General features: G+C 47.6%; 1 protein-coding gene across 3 annotated transcripts in view; it reads left to right on the top strand.

Moving 5' to 3' along the window:
- Tmc5 (transmembrane channel like 5) overlaps positions 1 to 23,511 on the top strand; it is a 58,548-nt gene that overhangs the window by 2,302 nt on the left and 32,735 nt on the right. For 2 of the 3 annotated variants that reach the window (XM_078024281.1, XM_078024280.1), the window contains exons 2-4: positions 12,823 to 13,688; positions 16,371 to 16,498; positions 20,689 to 20,778. In XM_078024281.1, the coding sequence (XP_077880407.1) occupies positions 12,898 to 13,688; positions 16,371 to 16,498; positions 20,689 to 20,778 (1,009 nt within the window). In that variant the 5' untranslated portion in view covers positions 12,823 to 12,897. The remainder of the gene's footprint in view (positions 1 to 12,822; positions 13,689 to 16,370; positions 16,499 to 20,688; positions 20,779 to 23,511) is intronic. The other variant, XM_078024282.1, reaches the window with a different exon arrangement.

Raw genomic sequence — 23,511 nt, 5'->3', positions numbered from 1 at the left:
ATTTTTATTTAAAAAAATTTTTTTCAGTTACTGGGATCATCCTTTGCCAGGAAAGCACACTACCACCGAGCGACCAGATATCACAAGTGAGCCAATATTCTAATGAAAGATGCTCCTGCCACCCGTATCGCTCAGGGAATTATGGAGTTTTAGGAACGCTGTGCCAGAAACCTGGGATTTATAATACTTCTTATAAATTGGGATATGAGCCAGGCCGAGCGGCACACACCTTTCATCCCAGTGGCTCAGGAGGCTGAGGCAGGAGGATCGTGAGTTCAGAGCCAGCCTCAGCAACTTAGTGAGGCCCTAAGCAACTTGGTGAGACCCCTGTTATAAAAATAAAAAAAGAGCTAGGGGTAGGGCTTGGTGCTTAATACCCCTGATCCAATCCCCAGTATCCCCCCCAAATAAATTAGTTAATACATGGCGATGTCACATGGGTAGACTGTAAAGATTGAAGACAAACAGACTTGATGACCACGGTGTGTGCATTTTCGGGAAGTCATTTTGGAGTCTCTGTTGGTCATCCGGAATCTTCCTCCCAGTGTCTCTGAGATGTCAACCCTTCCCAGCCCTCAAACGCCCTCTCTGGCTCGTCTTAAACTCTCTCATACTTTAGGTTTCTGCAGAGGTCTCGGTTCTGCTCTCAAACTTGCTGTGCCGGGTGCAGAATTTTAGGCAGGTCTTCTTTAACCTCGGCCCTCTGAAGACCCGGGCTCCTACGGACAGCATCTGCCAGCTGGGAAGAAACGGCGATTTTAGTTCTGAACATTTTCAAGGTTTCCTCTTCCCTTGTGATGATCGAAGACCTCACGAGGCTGTGTGTGATTCGGGGTGTTTCTTGTGGACATTTATCCCCTTTGCTAGCCGTTTAGCTGAAGGGCCGTGTCCATGCCCTTTGAAAGGTCAGGCTCTTTCATCTTTGATTTCTGCCATCTTTGCATTTTCTTTGTTGTAGAACTTCCGTTTTGTAGATATTGGACTTCCCGGATCAGTTGTTATTTTTTTTTCCCTGGGGTCCTGGGGATTGAACCCAGGGCCTTGCACATGCTAGGCAAAGTGTTCTACCACTGGGCTATACCCCCAGCCCTTGTTATTTTATTTTTGAGACAAAGGTCTCACTAAATGGCTGAGGCTGACCTCGAACTTGCGATCCTCCTGCCTCAGCCTCCCGAGGGACTGGGATTATAGGCGTGTGCCACTGCACCTGGCTCCCTTGGTCCATTTCTTCTGTGCCTTCTCTGAATGCAGAACTAGATTGATGAGGAGACCTGTCATTGGTTGGCCCTGATGGGGTCGGGTTTGTTTCCCAGCAGGCTCCCTGAGATGTCTGGGGACACAGGAAGGCAAGCTTCATAAAATCTGGGTTTAATCTTGAGTACCAACTTCCTCCTTGGAGGCTTAGTTGTTTCCAGAAACTTCGTGTCATTTGTTGAGAGAAAAATCTCTTGGTGTCTGCAAAGTTGGAGGGACCCGCTCTGTTCTGACACCCATTACAAGTTCCATTACCAGGTCCTCCTTGGGTTCAACAATACTTTGTAAGGACACTCAGAACCCACTCACTGAAAGCTGCCTACTCACAGTTATGGTTAATTATAGCTAAAAGACGTATGTTCTAGCCAGGCTCGGTGTCCACCCAGGAGGCTGAGGCAGGAGGATGGAGAGTTCAAAGCCAGCCTTTGCAAAAGTGAGGTGCTAAGCAACTCAGTGAGACCCTGTCTCTAAATAAAATACAAAATAGGCCTGGGGATGGGGCTCACTGATCTAGTACCCCCCAAGTTCAATCCATGGTACCCCCCCCCCACCAAAAAAAAAGATACATGCTCAAGTCAGGCAAAGGGAGACCTGCATAGAGTCGAGTCCAGGAAGGTTCTAAAGATGAAGCCTCCGATTGATCCGTCCCCACGGAGCCATGGAGAATATTATTCTCCCAGCATCGATGTGGGACAGTACCCATGGCTGATGGTCATCCAGGATAGCTGACCTGTGTGACTGGTGTCCAGAATCTTTCCCGGAGCTCAGCCACATAGAGATGGTTGACCTCCGTCCCCAGCCCCTCTGGAGGTCAGCTGATACTGCAGGACCAAGAGCTCACACCCTCAATTATATTGTTCCCATCTCACTGGCCTAAGACCCCAGATAAACAGACACGTTTATAGAGCGGGATATTCCAAGGGAAGCTCATGGGAGCCAAGGCCAAAGGCCCTCTCCTTGGAGGAGTCTAAATCCTGTACTGCTCAGTGTCCATCCTAACATCACAGGGCACCCAGTAGGTGCCAGGGTGAAAGGAGTCCCCTTGTTCTCTGGCCAGCGCATTAATTAAGCTCTCCATTGCTGCTCGGTGATCCACTCCAGTTCTTCATGCCCGTCGGCTCTACTGTCCTCGCCCTGAGCTGACTGCAGCCCTGGCTCCCTCCCACGGTCCCCATCTTTTTTTGGGGGGGGCCTGTTCTGGTCTAGCCTCCCCCTCCCCAGAAAACCCACCAATGCACCGATTTACTCTCTGTTTTCTGGAACCTCACCGTCATCTCCAGTCCAACCGTCGCCCCTCTTGCCTTGAGCGTCCCATGACTGTGGATCCACTCCCCTGTGGACTCATTGTCCGTAGTTTCTTGGGGGGTGGGTGGAGAGAACGGGCTGTGGGTCCAGTCTGCCGTCCGGAACCAGGGCAACCTCTCAGTGATGTCGCAGGACCACATCGCCTCAAGACACACTGCTCAGACTAGGTCCCCTTCCTTCAGTGATGGCCGGAGTGTTAAGAGTCATCATTCTGTTCCTTCACCCTGAATCACTTCAAGAAATCTGTCGTGGGACCCGTCAAGGGGCAAGTCAAATTTTCCACGTGGTCCATGGAGGGCACCCAGAACTGGGATTTCCGTAGACCCAGGTTCTGGCTCTGGCTCTGGCTCTGGCTCTGGACAAGCCACTGTACTTTGGATGAGCCATTTTATATCTTTGGAATGATGAAACCCAGCAGCGCCGATTTTGGACTGTCAGGGTGTCTATCCGAGTTCTACCCCTTGCTGGCTGTTGTTTCCAGGCAAGTTCCTTAGCCTCTCTGTGCCTCAGTGACCTTCTTAGTAAAATAAGGATAATAAGAGTTCATTCCTAAGCCTAGCATAGGGTTTTAATGGGTTCATATCTATCTGGTCCTTAAACAGTGGCCAGCACGTACATATGAGTGGCTTTGTGATCATTGGTTTCTGTTTCTGTTTTCCTCTCTGCAACTCTGGAACAGGAATACTTGAGCTGTGTTAGGTAATGCTGAAATGGGCATTATAGGGACTGTTGTATTATCTGCATCTGAATGAATCGGATAAAGAGCTAAGCTTCTACTTTCTGAGACTAATGTCTCATTTTTCTCTCAAAGAGGGAGGCTTGCAGGGCATGGTGGCGCACACCTGTTATCCCAGTGGCTCTGGAGGCTGAGGCAGGAGGATCGCGAGTTCAAAGCCAGCCTCAACCAAAGCGAGGCCCTAAGCAACTCAGGGAGACCCTGTCTCTAAATAAAATACAATATAGGGCTGGGGATGTGGCTCAGTGGCTGAGTGTCCCTGAGTTCCATCCCAAGTACCCCCTTAAAAAAGAGGGAGGCTTAACACAGACCCGGACTCACCAGGTGGGGGAGAAGCTCCACCTGGCGTTGTCACCGTCTCCTGCCTTCCCAAGACCCCGTGGCGGAGGACGCGGAGCATCCTTAGACAGAGGAGGCAGTTAATGTCATCCTTATTTGCTTCCCTGGTAGCTTCTGGCCCGTGGACAGTGTGTGTGTGTCGGGCGACAGTGGGTTCTGTAGCTGGTAGGGTCTCCAGAAAGTGGGTCCTTCCTTGGTGGGTAGCAGAGGAGCCCCTCAAAGCAGGTGCCAGAGCGGAGTGTGCACCTTGAGTTTTCCCCAGCTGTCCCCCGAGGGGGGTCTTCTGTCCCTGCGATGGGTTGGGCGGTCCACCTGAGCCAGAAGAGGCTGAGCCACCCGCCCGCCTCAAGACCCCATGAACCCGCTTCTTCCCTCCACCTCTCTCCTGCTCCTTCCCGGCTCATCTGCAGTGATCCTCAAACTCTGAGCGTGGAAGAACCACTTAAGAAAGCTAGCGAAGGGCTGGGGTTGTGGCTCGAGCGGTAAGGTGCTCGCCCAGCACACAGGAGGCCCTGGGTTCGATCCTCAGCACCCCGTAAACGTAAAACATTGTGTCCACCTAAAACCGAAAAATAAATATTAAAAAAAGAGAAAGAAACCTAATGAGAAGGGAGCCTTCCCAGGTCTTCACCCCCAGATTTCACCGGAATAAAATTTCTGGAGAAGGGATCTGAGCTGCTGGTTTCCCCCCCGACCTTGCCCAACGTGCTCCCAGGGTAAGACTCAGGAGGCACCTGAGGTCATAGAGTGAGACTGAGGGGGCTTCAAAAAGGCCAGGCGTGGTGGCACATCTCTGTCACCCCAGCAGATCAGGAGGCTGAGGCAGGAGGATCGCAAGTTCAAAACCAGCCTCAGCGACTGAGCCAGGCCCTAAGCCACGTAGCAAAAGACCCTGTCTCAAAATAAAACAAGAGGGGGGGGGACTCAGGATGTAGCTCAATGTTTGATGTCCCTCGATCCATCCCTGGTACCCGCCCCCCCCCCCAATAAAAAAAAGGAGGAGGAAGAGGAGGAGGAGAAAAAGAGGAGGGAGAATCTTCCCATTCTAGCTTTTTCTTGAGTTTCAGTTATTGAGATCCATTTGCGGCATTTGCCAGTGTGTTTCCCAAACTCTTATTTGTTTGTCTGTCTGTTCTGGTGCTGGGAATCGAACCCAGAGCCTACAGATGCGAAACACGTGCTCCTCCCTCCTTCTTAAAAAGTACCTTAGAACCTACCTTGATCAAGTAGAAGAAGGAGCGGTTGCTACTTCCATGGGTTGCTCAATGCAGTTAGTTAGGCCGTTTTCTTTTTTATTTATTTATTTTTTATTTGTAGGCGGACACAATACCTGTATTTATTTATCTCTTTTTATGTGGTGCTGAGGATCGAACCCAGGGCCTCACACATGCGAGACTCGCGCTCTACCACTGAGCCCCAGCCCCAGCCCCGAGACCGTTTTCTTGATGGATCTTTTTGTACCCGTGCATTCGATTATTGCAATACTGGGGATTGAATCTAGGAGTACCGGCTCTGCCACTGGGGTGCTCTTTCAGCCCTTTTTATTTTTTATTTTGAGACAGACTCTTGCCAAGTTGCTGAGGCTGGCCTCAAATTTGTGATCTCCTGCCTCCGTCTCCTGACTCCCTGGGATCACAGGCGTGTGCCACCTCCCCCTGGCACTGGGTGGATTTTTGTCATCAATTCATTTTCAGTTTCTAGCTTCAACCCTTTCTTGTTTTTTAATTAGTCAGTTTTGGGGTTTGTTTGTGGGAGAGGGGATTAATCTGGGGCTCTCTACCACTGGGCTACCTCCCCAACTCTTTATTTATTTATTTGGAAACAAGATCTCACTAAGTTCCTGAGGCTGGCCTTGAACTTGCGATCCTCCTGCCTCAGCCTCCCAAGTCACTGGGATTGTAGGCATGCACCATCCCCGGTGCCTGCCTTGTTTAACAAACTAAAAATCCTATATCCTCTTTGCAGTCATAGAATATAATTATATTTCCTAGGGAATTAAATAAGGATCTTTGAGATTAAATACATTAAGATTTCCTTAGAGAAGAGAAAATAACAGAAGAACAAGAAAACCTAACTGATTTGGCTCTATGATATTTATGTCCCCCCGGTTATTCACAGTTTGGATACTGCTGTCTCTAACTGTGGGTCTTGTGTCCCAAGGGGTCCAAATGCATGGCTAAGAACATTCTTGACTCTCAGAAGGAAACACCCCATGAAAAGCCCAACGGATCTCTTAGGAACAAATATTTAGTTAGCAGGAAATGTCTGGGTGATTGAAGGTGCTATTTAGACGATTCAGGTTACCTCTATTTCCTGGTTCTAAACATTACACACTGAAGAATAAGAAGTCCAGGCGTTTATTTGTAATGGCATTGAGGCTGAAGGACAAAGCCCTTGTAAAGCCAACCAGCCCGGAGAGAACAGTGAAGCACACGCAAACGAAATTAACGACTCCCTGAAAGGGACATGTGTCCCGGTGACGGACGGCCCGGTTCCTGGAGCACCACTCTTCAAGTATGGTGGTGGTCACTCTCTGTGCTGGACTCGTCTTTCCACGATCAGGTGGCTTCCAGGGCATCCAAAGTTCCAGAAGGGCAATCATTCTGTGCAAATCTTCTGTGCCCATCCACCGTCTGTGAGAACTCGAAAAGGTTTGGAGCCCTTCAGAGCCTCCACGTCCTGCTGTGTGAAACCCCTGCACCACGCATCTCCCGGGCAGGGAGCAGGCTGCACAAAGGGAGCGCACAGGCATGTGCACTGGGTGGCTCCCGGCCCACTCCATCCCTGCAGCTGCAGAGTTACCTGGTCTTGGAAGTGCACGTGTTCTGACTTTGTCTATGTCACTTCCTAGTTTAGGTTTCCCTTTCATCCCAAATGCCCGTTTCTTTCTCTTTAATGGAAAGGTCTCCTCTCCCTTCTGCTCTGATTTGCTTTTTCATATGAATTTTTCTTTACATCGTTGGCTTGGAGAGCTGGAACAGACCGTTTAGATCATCCCGTGTTCAGGTCGGTCTGTCTCACCCCTTCTCCAACTCAGAGGCGGGGTGGATAGAATACGTCTTGTTCCCAGAGGACATTTTGGCAAGGCTTTGAACTTCTTTGTTACCAGTTGGGACAGCTGCTTCTGGGCATGTGGACACGGAAGAATGATATGGCCCAGGATGTCCGTAGCAGAGATGGGGAAGGCCTCCTTCAACCAAGGATAATCTTGCAATTCTGGTTTTTCTATGTTCAGTTCTTAGAAGTGGCACATGGTCATTTGGGGGTCATCCAGGGAGAAGAAGAAAGGTCAAGTTCAAGGAAGATTCCTGGATATCCTTCCACGATGACACTGTGAAAATGAAGAGTCTACCTGCCCACAGTTGTTGTTCCCCTCCTTGGGGGGATTCCCCCCTCCTCTGGGCTATCTCCAGTGAAATTGCATATACTCCAACCAAACCCAGCAAAACCACCCCCATTTCTCTTCCTGGGAGAGATTTTCACACGTTGTTATAAAGAGACTCACGTGGAACGCAGAACGATCATTGTTTATGTCACGGAAAAATTGGAAGCAGCCCAAATGTCCATGAGTAGCAGGAGGAATAAATATAATGTGGAAATCCATCCATCCTGGAACAGTACACAGCCATCAAAGTGAACCAATTTCTAGAGTGATGTTTGAACTACTAGCTTTAGTTACTAGAGCTAACAGCATGAATAGGTCTCAAAGCTGATTTCACATTTAGAACACAGTGAGTTGCAGGAAAACATAAAGTATATTGTTTTGTATATCTATAACATTGTACTGTTCAAAGCCCAGGTGTACTGGGGCAGTGGGACAGGTTGCTGAGAGAGGGCATGTGAGACTTAAGTTTTATTGAAAACCACTTACAGGGGCTGGGGATATAGTTCAGTTGGTAGAGTGTTTGTTTTGCATTCACAAGGCCCTGGGTTCCATCCCCAGCACCGCAAAAAAAAAAAAAAAAAAAAAAAAAGAAAACCCTTAGCAGCTGAGCGCTTGTCTCCTCCACAGTGCTACATTGTTCCACAGTTACCATAGGGAAGGGGTTTGATAGCTTAGGTTACAGAAATCCTGGCATTATTAACTTGCTTTGAGCCAACATTTCTCACTCACAAATGCTGTACAGAATGAGACCCTCTTTTATGACCATCAGAGATCCCCCTCTGATTTTTAGGTCCTAGCAAAAGTCAGCCTGAGCCAGGTGCAGCGGCTCACGCCCATCAGTCATCCCGGTGACTCAGGAGGCTGAGGCAGCAGGATTGCCAGTTCGAAGCCAACCTCAGACACTTAGGCCTTGAGCAACTTAACAAGACCCTGTTGCAAAATAAATAAATAAATAAATAAATAAACAAATTGGCTGGGGATGTGTCTCTGTGGTAGAGTACCCCTGGGTATAATATAAAATACTCCAAAAACAAAAAAAAAAGAAGCCATCCTGATATGGCAGGGTGATTATGACTCACAATAAAACATTGTGTTTCAAAACAGAAGATTTTCACCACTCGCCATAAGAGCACTGATTTCATTGAGGTTGAAATGTTTACCCTGTCATGTGTTACCATGGTCAAGTTCACCCCCTTAGCAAATAAAACCTACCGGGAAATTAGAAATTGTGGCTTTGCTTTCTTTCCTGTGGGGAGACTTCCTCCTGCATTGGGTGCTGAATAGTTGGCCGGTTGCACAAGCCCTGGCCTGTCTTTTCTGTGTACCAGGTAATAAATGGCCTCAATCAGCAAAATCAACCTTTGGTCATTTCGAAGCCTGCATGACTGCGGTGTTCTAGCCGAGGCCTGGGGGGGAGATGGGACAAAGAGTTTGAAGATAAAATGTCCCGTCTTTGTCCCATCTCCTACCCCAGCCTAAACTGGATCACTGTGGTCATGCAGACCATGAAGTGACCAAAGATTGATTTTGCTGATTGGGGCCCTTTATCACCCGGGACGTGCCCATCTGAAGCCTTCTTTATGAGCACTCCGTGATCTTCTGCCATCCGAACCTCCTGGACCTGACGTCTCCTGGTGGCTTTGGGCTGTTTCCAGGTTGTCTGTCTTCCATGCCAGGCTGGCCTGATGACCCTTAGTGACTCCCATTCCCGTGCTCTGTGAGATGACTCTGGTGATACGGAGGCTGCTGGCGGCTGGCCTGGGCCTGGGTTGTGCTGTGAGAACTCGGATGCAGCACGGAGCCAGGTGAATGTGACCTTGAATGTGGCCTCATTCAGGCTCAAGGGTGATTTGCCCCTCAAGATTCCTGGACTATCCAGTGGCAAACACCGGATGGCTAAAATGACCCGTTCGGGGCTGGGGATGTGGCTCAAGCGGTAGCGCGCCATGCCTGGCATGCGTGCGGCCCGGGTTCGATCCTCAGCACCACATACCAACAAAGATGTTGTGTCCGCCAAGAACTAAAAAATAAATATTAAAAATTCTCTCTCTCTCTCTCTCTCTCTCTCTCCCCTCTCTCACTCTCTCTTTAAAAAAATAAAAATAAAAAAAAAAATAAAATGACCCGTTCAAACCAGGGAGCCTTGCAGAGTCAGGAGTTCTCGGGGACAGTCCAGGGAAGGCATGTCATTGCTGGGGGGAGTGACTGAAAGCTATTGAGCCAGCAGAGCGAGTGACCCTACTCGGCATAGGGGGCTCACTGGCCCTACTGAGAAGGTGCTGGAGAAGCAAGAACTAACACACGGTCCCCTCTCCAAGCTTTTCCCAAGGCGCCAAGGAAGGGTGGACTAGTTATCTGCTCCTCTAGAGTGAATAGGAAGCCAGGAGGGGGGGTCCCAGAGGGTCATCCATGTCCTTTGACCATCAGTCGGAGCCTATTTTCTTGTCATTTCTCTCACAACCCTTTCCTGTGGACTTAGTTTCTGTTTGTTTAGGAATTGGTCCCAGTGTAGGCCACAACGGTTAGAGTGGCATTCACCCTTCAGGCCTGGCCTGGCCTGTGACAGAGCCTGTAGGCCACCTGCTCCTGTGGGTGGCCACAGATCAGAGATGTGAACCCGTGGGCAGGAGCTAGAGGTCCCCTGTCTCCCCATGTATGACCGTCATCGACCTACCTACCTATCATCCATGCTCTGTGCGTGTGTTCTACGAATGTATATACACATAGAACATGTTATAGATGTAGACTTAGGTGTATTTACATATTTGAGCAAATATACACATTCTCTCTGGGTGTGGGAATTGTAGTTGTCCCTCAGTATCTATGGGGATTGGTTCCAGGACCCCACACAGATATCAAAATTCTTGGTGCTCACATCTCTGATGGAAAATGGCTTAGTATTTAAATATGCCTCACATAATCCTGCTGTGTAGTTTAAGTCACCTCTAGATTAGTTAGAATACCTAATACAACGTCAGAGCTATGTGAACAGCTGTGATATTGTGTTGTGAAGGAACGAGGGAGTGGCCGCCTCGTTCCTTCCCCAGATGCTCCCTGTTCTGCCTTGCATCACGGTGTATCGGTTCATTTGCTCTTGAACTTGGGTAATGTCGGACCTTACGGCTCTTTTGTGTCCAGCTGTCTTTCCCTCACCCTTAAATCTGTGAGACTCACCTGTGCCATTGTATTCTGCTTGGAGCAGAAGTGCCATCTCTGTTCCTTTTTTACTTTTTGGAGGTGCTGGGGATGGAACTCAGAGCCTCACTCATGCCGGGTAAGCCTGCTACCACGGAGCTACATCTGCAGCCCAGAAGTTCAGAGTTTGTTATTGCTGTAGAGTATTTCGTGGTATGAATGTGGCAAAATTCATTGACTTATTCTGCTGTTGGATGACATTTGTGTGTTTTTCAAATGGTTGGCTTTTATGAAAAAAAGTTTCTGTGAACATCCTTGTCATCTTTTGATAGATATACTCATTTCTCTTGAGCTGGTATACCTGTATCTGTTTTTAATTTCTTGGCATCACTTAGCTTTTTTTTTTTTTTTAAATTAGTTCCAATCACTTATGCATGACGATAGAATGCTCTTTGATTCATTGTACACAAATGGAGCAGAATTTTTCACTCCTCTGGTTGTACATGAAGCAGTCACACCATTAGAGCAATCATACATGTAACTAGGGTAATGATGTCCATCTGATTCCACCATCTTTCCAACCTCCCTGCCCCCTCCCCACTCCCCTTTGCCCCATCCAGAATCATTTAGCTTTGTTAGATGTCATATGTGTTGGCACACCGCGGGAGTTATAGGAACTGGGCTACATTTGGGATACATACGAAGGAATGGGTTCAATTTCTATGTTATGAGAAATAATTTTCAATTATTTCAGTATAGCATTTAGTCTTCACAGCACTGCAGTTTGTACAGATGTTCCTGCTTGCAAAGCTCATTCATTAGTCAGAATTCTCTTTCATTCTCAAATCACAGAGAACCCAGCTCTGCTTAGGAAAAAAAAAAAATTTAAGGGTTCAGGTATCCACTGGGCATCTGCCTTCAGGCATAGCGAGATCCAGATGCTTTCACAGTTCATCAGCACTGATCATTCATCCTGTCTATCTCTTGGCTCTGTTCTCTCCTCGTTGGCAATCTTAGGAAAACCTTCTCCAGTGGTAACCACTGGCAGCTCCAGACTAAAACTTCCTAACTCCAAGCCCCAGGGAAAGACAGAGCCGCTCTCTTTCCTACAGTTCTGACATATCTCCCAGATCCGAAGCTCACTGGCTCTGACTGGGTTATGTGCTTTGACCCCATCGCACTGGCTAGGAAGAAAATCATTCAGATGAGGTCCTGGCCCGCAGGGACTGGGGGTGAGGTACTCAACGAAACATGTTACCCCCAAAGGGAACAATGGATACTGGGCAGAAACAAAATGTAGAAGAACAGACTTCAGCTAAGCCAAGACTTGTGGGAACAAGTTGGCAAACTAATACTGAAACCACAGGGGACCGCAGAAAGTTAATATTGTCTTTGGCTTTGATAAGGTTGAGGCCTTTGTCATTTACATAGAGATAAACTTGTAAAGTTGGCAGAGCTTCAAGAATGTTCTACTTCCTTCTTCCAAAGCATCACCATATTCTAATCATGCTGACTTGAAACTGGAGAGATGTTCGTCTTTTTTTTTATTTCCTTTAGTTTGTATTCCTCCCGTATTGGGTTAGTCAACAAATCCCCTACTGACTCTTCATTTAAATTTTCTCCCCTGTGTATTTTCTTCTCTGTTCCCACTGACAACCACACCAGGTGCTGCAGGCTGATGTCCTGTCTGTCTCAAAATAAGACCATCCCTCTCCCAGTCTGGTCCACGTCCTGAAGGGCTGATGAGTCAAATCCTGTGGCCAAGGGGTTGATGGACACTGATTGGCCAGGCCTGGGTCATGTGACCTCCCTGGAGTTGGTCATGGGTGCCATCAACCCTTCCTGTTCCACTTGGACCAAGGGTGGGAGATGGCTTGAGGAAAATCGGGGCATTGATTGGAAAAGAAGGGGAAGTAGGTAAACATGTAGGAAAATACAAATGTTCTAGCAATTAACCTCATCACTTCTGACTGGGAAGTATGCTGTGTCTGCAGATGAGAGCTCATGGGACTCACCAATCATATTTGCAAGCCGCAAGAGGTCACAGCAATTGTCACCACACTGTCTTTATCCCTAGAAACAGGATTGCAAGCAAAATGCCTCAAAAGTTCTGGTTCCTTCTAATCCTTAGATTCATTGCTCCCTTTGCCCCAACCAAGGGCTTGATGCATGGTTTAAAAGATCATTCCCATTGCATGTGTCCAATACACACAGAAAACAGTAGTTGAAACAAGATATAAAAGTTCATTCTCTCTCTTACAAGAGTCTGGGCTGATATGAAGGCTCTGACCCAGGAAGTCACAGGTGACCCAGGCTCTCTCCACACATGGTGCTGCTGTCCCTGCAGCAGATGCTGCCTTAGTGTGCATGCCCCATTTTGGTGCAATCTCCACATCCAATCCACAGGAAGTAAGGAGGCCTAGACAGGGAGGGATGACGCTTCCCTTTAACAGTACAATCTGGAAGTTGCATAAATTGCATCCACTCACATCCCATTGACCTCTGTCATGGCCACAGCTGGTGCAAAGGAGCCTGGGAAACATGGTCTTTGCTCTAGGCAGCTGTGCACCCAGCTGTGTGAGAAGAGATAACTGGAAGATAACCAACAATCTTTGCAAAGAAGAAAGGGGGGATAAATCCTAATTTTTTCCTTTTTTTTTTTTTTCAGGTTTATAAAAGATCCCTAAAGGGACTACAAACACAGGAACGTTCTAACACTGTGGGGTAAAGAGTCTATGCCATCATGTCAGCCTACTACAGGAATAACAGCCTCAACGGTGACACAGAGCATCAGGACTCTTCAAGATCTCAGGGCCGTACTCGAAGGCATTTAAAAACTCAGGATTATCCAGACTTCTCAGGTCCTTGGGATAATCCAGGCTATCCCAGCACCAGGAATAATCCATTCTCTACAGGCTCCAGAACAAATCCAGACTATCCTATGTCTCTAGCAGAACCAGATTATCCTGGATCTCCAAGTAAACCAGATTATCCTGGTGCCAGGAACAATCCCTATTCTGAAGATTCCAGAACAAGTCCAGACTATCACGGATCTCTGCCAGAGCCAGATTATATTGAATCTCAGAGCCATCCATACCATCCAGGCTCACCCAGAGAACCAGATTACCCTGGATCTCAAAGAAATCCTGAATTTGCAAGTTCCAGAAGTAGTGGAAACTACCCGGGTTCCAGGATAAACCCAGGTTATTTGGGATCCCTGGAAAATCCTGACTACCCGGGAGCACAGGACAACTCTAACCATTCTGGCCCCAGAGCCAATTCCAACCATCCAGGCTCAAGAAGGAATCAAGAACCTGCTGGTTCCAGAATCAATTCATATATAGACGACCCGGGAGAGCCTGATTATCCAGGTGCTGAGAATCAAACTAACTTTCCACACATTTGGGGGGAACCAGACTATCCCAGTGCTGAGGATTATCGGAATTCTCCAAACATTTTTGGGGAACCTGATTACCCAGGAGCCGAGAGTGTTCATGATTATGGCCCTTCTGAGACCCGGGAAATGACCAGGAGGTAAGTTCAAATATATCCCTTCATTGGTGGGACTGACTGCTAGATCAACAAGTCAATGGAGTTCCATTGATGTGGCTTTGGTTAAGGATGGGTATTTGATTAAGGTTTCTATGGCCTGAAGTTGTGAAACTGTCAGACCTACCTGTCCATATCACCTGGGCCATCAGCTGTCGGTCTGCGGCTCAAAGTCCTTACCTGAACTTAATCTTTGATCATCTCTTGCCTGGATCACCTCCTTACTCTCTATCTCTTCCTTTTCCCTGCAAGTCATTTAGTCATTTACCTCCATAGTTGGTTTTTTTTTTTTTTTCTTCTTGGTACCAGGGATTGAACCCAGGGGTGCTTAACTCCTTAGTCACATCCCCAGCCCTTTAAAAAATATTTTATTTAGAGACAGGGTCTCACTAAGTTGCTTATGACTTTGCTAAGTTGCTTAGGGCCTCACTAAATTGCTGAGGTTGGCTTTGAATTTGGGATTCTCCTGTTCAGCCTCCATAATTGCTGGGATTATAGGCATGTGCCACGGCACCTGGTTGTTGTTTGGTTTTGAGACAGTGTCTTGCTAAATTGCCCTGGCTGGCCTCCAATTTGCACTCCTTCCACCTCAGTCACCCAAGTACCTGGATGACAGGTGTGTGTCACCACACCCAAATCTCTTTCAGGTCATTTAAAAACACCAAATCTAATTTTGCCTGGTTTAGATGCTGTAGATCTAAATTTTCTTTAAAGGATTTTGAACTCCTCTCAACTTTTGATTGTTGGCAAATTTTTCCAGATGCAGTTCTGTCACTGATAACATTTATTCGAGTGATTTGGTTCTGCCAAATTGAATTCTCCCTGAATGAAATTTTTTGATGTTCATTTTAACAACAGTGAACATCAAGCAAGAAACTTTAGTTAGTTTTTTTTTAAAAAAATATTTATTTATTTTTTTAGTTTTCGGCAGACACAACATCTTTGTTGGTATGTGGTGCTGAGGATCGAACCCGGGCCGCACACACGCCTGACGAGCGCGCTACCGCTTGAGCCACATCCCCAGCCCTAGTCAGTTTAAAAAAAAAAAAAAATCTATAACAAATTTTATCCTCTGAAAATTTGTTTTATTTTTATTTATTTATTGTTGTGCAGGGGACGGAACTCAGGACCTTGCACATGCTGGGCCAGTGCTCTGCCCCTGAGCTGCCCCCTCAGACCCCATATGAAATTTTAACTGATACTGTTTTTACCAGTGATATTTATGAAGTCACTAAATGCAGTGGTTTACGTCTGTCTCTAGGATTTGGGTGTGCAGAGTCAAACGCCTTTAGCAGGATTAGCTTGCCCAGGTCAAAATGTCCCCCTTAGTCTTCTTCCCGGCTGCCTGAGTCATCATTCTAAGATACACCTTTGATTCAGTCACTCCTCTGCTTTGCATAGTCCATGGGTCCCCATAGCCTGGGGAACAAAGGCCACACTTCTTATCTACTGAACCGCATGAAGGAGGATACACTGTGCTAACAGAGGACTCTAGCCCTGGGCCAGCCTGATCACTCATCTATTTCTCCTGTCCTTTTCCTGTCTGAATCCTACACTCCCTGGGCTGGGTATGTGGCTCAAGGGTAGCGCGCTCGCCTGGCATGCGTGCGGCCCGTGTTCGATCTTCAGCACCACATAGCAACAAAGATGTTGTGTCCGCCGAAAACTAAAAAATAAATATTGAAAAAAAAAATCCTACACTCCAGGTCCCTGGCTCTTGACCTTGACTGATCCTTAGAATTATTATATCACCCGGGGAACTTTAAACGTAATACAGATGCCCTAGCCCAACCTTCAGAGCTTCTGATTCAGTTGTCTGGGATGGGGCTTGGGAAATGGTATAAAATCAACAATCTTTGCCACAGGTTAATTGATTTTTATAGCCTTCCCTTTATGTATTCAACAGTTTCTGGCCTCATGCCTTTATTTATGCTGTTTTTCATACTTGCAATGCCCTCCCCTGTGTGAGCTATGAATTTATCTTTCCAGTCTCCTCTCAGATGTCTCTTTTCCATGAAGATTTCCCTCTCAAACTCCCAGCCAGAATTCTGAACTCCTTGGACCTGTCTCCTGATACTCACTAATTTCTGCTTGCATTATAATTACCCACTGCTGTCTCTAAGAAGCTGTGCCAGGTTGTGTTGGGAGTCTCTTGGGGGCAAATACCCCCCGTCTTTCTCTTGGTGCCCTCACTGCCCAGCCCATGCCTCACATGTTATTGGCTTTCAGTCAGCATTTGTGGGATGGATGGATGGTGGGTGGGTGGATGGGTGGATGGATGGATGGATGGATGGATGGGTGGATGGGTGGATGGGTGGATGGATGAATGGATGGATGGGTGGATTAGTGGATAAATGAATGGGTGGATGGATGGATAGATGAATAGATGAGTGGATGGATGGATGAGTGGATGGATGGATGAGTGTATGAATGGGTGGATGGATAGATGGATAAGTGGGTAAATGGATGAACAGATGAATGAGTAGATGAATAGATGAGTGGTATATGGATTGATAGGTAGATGAGTGAATGGGTGGGTGGATGGATGGATGGACGGACAAGTGGACAGCTGTCCTCACCACACTACTGGATGGATGGTGACCCATATTTTGAGATTTTTACAGTGCTCAGTAAAACATCTTCAACCGTGCCCTCGTTCCATTGCAGGAGCAATGCCTCCTTGGGCGTCCTTAGGAGAGAGAGTGAAGATTACCCTGAAAGTTTTGAAATGTCGTCCATGGAGATGGCAGATTCACGCGACCCATCTCTGCCAGGTGCTCCTGGAAAGGGCTATGGTAAGCGCATCTTAACAGGAGGATCGCACTCTGGGAAGGAAATAAAATCCAGTGGGCTCAGGAGGCTACCATTAAGCAGTCATAGCAATAGAAGAGTTGGCTCATCCCTCCCGCCTCAAACACTCTCCTTAGATGCAAGAGTTGGGAACTCTGTCCAGGGAAGCCACTTGTCACCAATTACCAAAGTAGGCCAGGGAAGGCGTGTGAAAAATGGGAGCCTGTTCACCCTGTGCCTACCCAAGGTGCTGAAATTCACTCTGGCCCGTGGTGGTTATGCAGGGAACAGGCTCAGCATGAAGAGATCCTGAGAGTTTTCAAAGAAAATAGGAAAAAAAAAAAAAACCTATGTAAAAAAATACTATGATTGTCCATTTTCTGTTGCTCTAGTAAAATACCTGATGCTGGGACCTTTATTTTTTTAAAGAGGTTTATTTATCTTTTACTTATTTATTTGTTTATTTTTGCAGTCCTAGGAATTTAACCCAAGGATGCTCTACCACTGGGCTACACCCCCAGCCCTTATGGATTCCTTTACTTATTTTTATTTTGAGGCAGGGTCTCACTCTGTTGTCCAGGCTGGCTTTGAATTGACAATCCTCTGGCCTCGGTCTCCCAAGTTGCTGGGATTACAGGCGTGCACCACCATGCCTGGCCTAAAAAAAGAGGTTTATTTAGCTTATAGTTTGGGAGGCTGGCAAATCCACATTCTTACCTTCCAGGTGGGAAAAGGAACTGTTTGCTTCTTTGGAGAAACTAGTTCATGATAAAAGAGGAAAAACCCAGGCAGTGTTATGGGAATCTAGAGCCTGTGGGGGCCAGAAGGGGAGGGGGGTTTGACCTAGATCCGCTGGGAGGTGCAGAGGGAGGCCAGACCAGCCTCGAGGGGGGCGGAAAGCCTTTGAGGAGGCAGAGAGGAGGGTCAGGATATACCTCCATGGACACATGCTGCTGGCCCACGATGGGGTCACGCCCTGAGAAACCCTCATGAATGCATGAGGCTGCATACACCTGACCTAGGGAACACTCAGCCTAGAGACACAGCATACAGTATAGGCTGTGCCCCCTGTGATCGAAGGGGCTGATGGGAGCTGCCAACTGCTGCCGCTGCCCAGCATCTGGAATCCCACATCTTATTCTAGCCCGGAAAGTTTCACTATTCTCCTCTCCTCCTCCTCTCCCTCCTCCTCCTCCTCCTCCTCCTCCTCCTCCTCCTCCTCCTCCTCCTCCTCCTCCTCCTCCTCCTTTTCTTCTCCTTCCCTTTCTTTCCTCTTCTTCCTCCTCCTCCACCTCCATCTCCTCTTCCGCCTCTTCCACCTCCTTCCGCCCCCCAGCTCCTCCCCCTCTTCCTCCTTTCTTCCTCCTCCTTTCCTCCTCCTTCCCTTTCTTTCCTCCTCCTCCTCCTCCTCCTCCACCTCCTCCCCCTCCTCCTCCTCCCCCTCTTCCTCCTCCTTTCCTTTTCCTCCTCCTTTCCTCCTCCTTCCCTTTCTTTCCTCCTCCTCCTCCTCCTCCTCCTTTGTGCTGAGGATGGAATCCAGGGCCTCACAGCCAGGAGAGCACTCTACCACTGAGCTACATCCCCAGCCCTCAAAATTCAAAATTTGCATTACCGTATCTACCGCATGCAAAGCACTTTCCCACCCACATAGAATCCAAAGATCCAATAATGAGTCAGAGACCCTCTGTACTAATGGGAAGCACTGACTGGAACACATTTGCATGGGAAATATCCATTTGGGAGCCCAAACCTCAGTTGTTCAGCTCAGGAATATTCCAGACCTTTGTGCCGTGCATTCTCAATAGAGGGAAGTAGTCACCCCGAGGAGAGCCGAGGGGCGGTTTGTTCTTGAAAGGATAGAGCAGGGGAAATATATTATTTTAATGTTTTGTTATTAAACCTATTATTTTTACTATTTTATAAAGCTCCGACACACAGAGAATACGTAAATAGGTACACAGGCTCCTGTGGTATTAAGTTTTCCTGGGGGAGGGGGGGCATTGAGGGGAATGACTATAAAGACTCCAGGGTGGGTGGATAATGGGGAAAGATCAGTAAACACTGCTGGCAGAGGAATGTGCCGAGCAGGTCTGAGGGTTTTCTCTGCCCTGAGACCCTGCTGAGCACTTGCCTTTCATTGACTTGCACGGCCACCACCCAGAGCCTGCCACTCTGCCTTGACTGATGGGAGTCACCCAGCCACCAAACCCACAGAGCCAAGAGTGGATTCCAGGCTCTCCGGCTCGAAGCCTGGCCCTTTGTTTGCCCTGCATTACGGAGGATACTGCGGGGTACATGCAGATTTCTGACCACCTAGCTGTAGAGAACACTGGAAATTCAAATCTTAAAAAAAAAAAAAAAAAAGCCATCAAGTGTGGCTTCCTTCCCTGGACTTCTTTGTAGAACTAAAGTTGTAGCCCTTGACAATCACCTACCCATTCTTTTTTTTTTTGTACTGGGAATTGAACTCCAGGGCGCTTAACCATTGAACCGCATCTCCAGCCCTTTTATTTTCTATTTTGCACGCCTATAATCCCAGTAGCTGGGGAGGCCAAGGCAGGAGGATCATGAGTTCAAAGCCAGCCTCAGCAAAAGTGAGGCACTAAGCAACTCAGTGAAACCCTGTCTCTAAAATAAAATACAAAACGGGGCTGGGGATGTGGCACCATGGTAGAGCAATACCGAGAATTGTAAAAGATGAAAAAGAGGAGAAGGAAAAGGAGAAGAAGCCATATTCCCATATTTGTGTGTGTCTCTTCTAAGGTTCTAGGTGGTTTTCCTAGTGCCTGGCACAAACTAGATGCATGAGTAATGTTAACTGAATTAATAGAAGCAACTACATGAACTGTATCAGTTAGCACTCACCCTAGGAATGCTGTGTAACAAACAACCCCCCAAACCAGACTCATACCATAAACATACAATAAATTTATTTCTCACTAACATCTGCAGGGTTGGCTGGGTTTGGGTTGCACTGGGTTGAGTTTGGCTGTGCTTAGCTCCAGGTCATGTGTTCTGATTAGACCTAGTGTCCTTCTTCTCGGACTGGTGAGCTACCCGGGGACATTTTCTTCCCATGGCATAAGTTGGATTTGCTTGAAGCAGCAAGCAGAAACTCCCAATGATTTTATAGCATTGGCTTAGAACTGCCATGTCACATCTGCTGTGTTATATTCATAAAAGAAAAATCCTATCACCAAGCCCAACATCAATGGAGGTGGCCCAGGTGGGGTGAGGCATAATATTTACTGAACAGCCATTAATTGACTACAATAGTTAATACATAATAAAATTTTATTATGTCCTAGGATTAATCACTTTATATGTATTAGCTGGTTCAATTCCAACTACCTTATGTGAAAGTTATATTATGACCCCTACTTTAGAGATTAAGATGTTGAAGCTCAGAGATGTTAAGTAACGTACCCAGTAACAAACAGCTGGTCAGGAACAGGACTGGGAATCATTCCCAAACAAGAAGTTCCAGAATGTTCCGCAATGTAATTTTACACACTGTCCCCATCGACAGGTGATCTGTTTTCTCAATGGAGGAGGTTACCTTTCATGTTTATCATGGATCAGAAATAAATATTGAAATGTGACACTGTCAGGTGCATGCTGAGATTGGACTGTGTCCCCGAGGAAGTACTCCACATTTTGTCCATTCGTGCGTCATCAGGAAGCCCTGCACCTGGAAGGAACCTTTGCCCTCACCTCCGCGAGCGTCTTTCAGACTTGAGTTGCAACTCATTACCAAGTTGCAAAAAGAGTTGTTTTTTTTTCCAGTGAAATAGAATTAAAATAAAATTAGAAATCGACATAGAAAAGAACAGAATCGAGCAGGAACATGTCCGAATGCAGCTTAGGCCTTCAAAGCTCAGTTTTTTGAAACTTGTTTTTCAGTTATGTCAGTGTACGTGTGTCCCGGGTCCCAGGGTGACGATTCTTTTGATCCATGGTTTATAGTCGAAAGAACACCATTGGTCCAGGCTGATTATGCGCCAGCGTATTATTTGTCTGGTTTTATACTATTTTCCACCTGAGTTCCCAGCCATGGGTCTGTAGGAACCTCCAAGACAAGGTCTCGGTGTTAGGGACCGTGACCAGCTAGGGCTCGTGCCTCATCACCACCTTGTGCTCAAGACCCTTGGTGGCCTGGGAACAACCTGCCGTGCCTTCCTCCTCTTCATTCCAGTGAACCCTGCGTATGCGGGCGAAGGTGGCCCTGTCGGTGCTTATGGAAACCCACCGCTGTCTGAAGGTGATTGGCACAAGTCACCTGAAGGTAAGAGTTAATGGGGCAGGACCGGAGCATCAGCCCTGGGGAAGGAGACGGCTCAAGGCAACTTGGAGATCCAGCAATGGCCGTTCCTGGGCTGGAGGAGTAGGGGCAACGCTTGCTGAGTTGGCATAGTGCATTTCCCCCTCTCTCTCTCCCCCTCTCTCCCTCTCTGTACTGGGTTCTGGTTGAAGCCCGGGCCTTGCACATGCTAAGCATGTGCCCCACCCCTGAGCAACACCCCCAGCCCTTGGTGGTGTCTTTAGACGTGTGGCTTTATCTCTTGTGGGTGTCCAGGTGTCTGCATGAGGAATCTTCTGGTTGCACAAGACAGAAAGCCAATTCCAAAGGGAGGTAGCCCAGAGGGAACTTACTGGTTCACATGGTGGGAAGGGCGTGGAGCGCCTGACAGGTAAAGGGACTTTAGAGCTATCTGCTGGGTTAATCTGTCGAGGGAGTTACAGAGACCAGGGCCTCCGAATCTGAACGCAGGGCTCGGTGCCACTGGACTCACTCATTGCCCGTCCAGTGTTTGCCTCTGCTTGACCCAGCTTCTCTGTAAGCTTCAGCGTCAGGCCACGGGCCACACAGACCCCCCTCAGCCCAGCTAGCCCTTCCTTCTCCGCGTTCGTTCATCCATGTGGACAGAGACTCTCACCAGCCTATTTGGAGCACAGACACCCGGAGCAGTCCATGTGTCATAGGAGACGAGACTGGGTCACCTGTCTGTCCTGTGGCTATTGTCTGTATTGGTGGGGGCAAGGTGCACTGATCAAAAAAAAACATTTTTTTTCTTTCTGAATGATCATCTATTTTATGTGACGGTTGAGTTGGAAACAGGCTATAACAGATGGGAGTCTTTGAAGTCGGTTAGGAAAGCGGAGGATGGCTGTGAGGGGTCCCAAAGATCTGACTGGAGGCAAAGACCAAGTAACTGTGCCTCAGAGGAGAAGGAAACAGGAATGCTGGCCCCAAAATGCTAAGTCTGTGAATCAGAAGGAGTAGATTAATGGGATCTTTCCATAATAATGCAAATTGAGGACTCCATGACTGTCTATCCCCATAGGCGATGGATAATCCTGAACTTCATCCTTCCAGAACCTTCTCAAGGGGCCCATATCTTTCACAGTGGTTAGGTGTTGCTACCTGGGAGGGAAACCCATGCGGATATAAATAACAACCTCACTCTAGACTCACTGGAGCGCAGAATGGCTTTAACCATTGGTGAGAGGGAGGCCTTTGGCCTCCTGGAGACTGCTCTGTGGGGCCAGCATGAGGTTCAGGGCCTCTGGTAGATGGACACTTAAAAGGCACAGGGAGCCAGGCATGGAGGCTCATGCATGTAATCCCAGTGGCTCAGGAGGCTGAGGCAGGAGGATTGTAAGTTCGAGGCCGGCCTCAGCAACTTAGAGAGGCTGTAAGCAACTTAGAGAGACCCTGTCTCAAAATAAAACATAAAAAGGGCCGGGGATGTGGCTCAGTGGTTAAGCACCCCTGGGTTCAGTCCCGGAACTAAAAATACAAAAAGTAAATAAAGAAATAGAAGATGTGGCTTTCTTTGCTGTTTTTGCCTTGCATTGCTTTCGATTTTCAAACCTTGTGCAATTAATTGGTGGACAGCTTCATGACAGGGTTGTCACTGTGATGGATTATGCTGTGCCCCCAGAAGCCCCTGGCATGCAGTAGGCACTCATAGATATTCATTCATTTATTAAAGAATGAATGACGCAGTGGCATCTTGTAACAGGATGGGGCCAAGGTGAAGTGATCGAGAGCCCCTGCTTTGGGTTCAGACCCACCAAGGCATGACTCCTTGATGGGTTGTGAGCCCAGGTAAATTAACCCCGTTGAGCCTCTATTTTCTGGGGATGGTACTGGGCATTGAACTCAGGGACACTCCACCACTGAGCCCCATCCCCAGCCCTATTTTGTATTTTATGTAGAGACAGGGTCTCATTGTGTTGCTTAGCACCTCTGCTATTGCTGAGGCTGGCTTTGAACTCACAATCCTCCTATCTCAGCCTCCCAAGGTGCTGGGATGACAGGTGAGCCTCTGTTTTCTCAGCTCTAAAGAGCATCACCAGTTATTACAGTTGTCAACTTCACAGGGTGATTGGGAAAATGCAATGATACGCTCTATTTAAAGTACTTGACCTGCAGAATCGGCAGGAATCATTACTGTCCATTATGGTCACTAGTGGGAGTTCCTGAGTTCTAGTCCAATCCTCCCATTTAAAGAGTGTGACGGGAGGGGGTCTCAGTTCCTCTCTCTGCGCCACCCCTCCTCCACCTCTCCCGTCAACAAGCTGACCTAGGTGATGTCTAAACCTGTCGGGTGGGAAGTGTGTTCAGGTGTCTGGCATCGAAATGGAACAATGGATTTAGCAATAAAGGGATTTTGTTTTTTTTCTCCTGTAACAAGAAGAGTGGAGGGAGAAAGTCCAAAGTATTTTTTCCCGTGATGTCTTCGAGGACTGGAACTCCCCAGTAGCTTTCTCCACCATCTTTAGCAGGTGAATATTTAACCTCTTGTTAAATAACTCAGATAAGTGCCCCCCAGGTGCAAGAGGGGGGCATGGTAAAGGGCAGAAGCGAAGCCAGGGACACTATACCCTTTTAAAGAGCATTCCTGAGGTCACATGTCTGAAAGTCGGTCACTTGTCCACCCTTAGCCGCAAAGGGAGCTGGGAGAATCCCACGTCCGCTCAGGAAATCTAATTCCCGCTCATAGGAGAAAAA

Source organism: Ictidomys tridecemlineatus, chromosome 10 (genome assembly GCF_052094955.1).
Source record: "Ictidomys tridecemlineatus isolate mIctTri1 chromosome 10, mIctTri1.hap1, whole genome shotgun sequence".
Classification (NCBI taxonomy): Eukaryota; Metazoa; Chordata; class Mammalia; order Rodentia; family Sciuridae; genus Ictidomys; species Ictidomys tridecemlineatus.
This window is presented reverse-complemented; position numbering and strand designations above follow the sequence as displayed.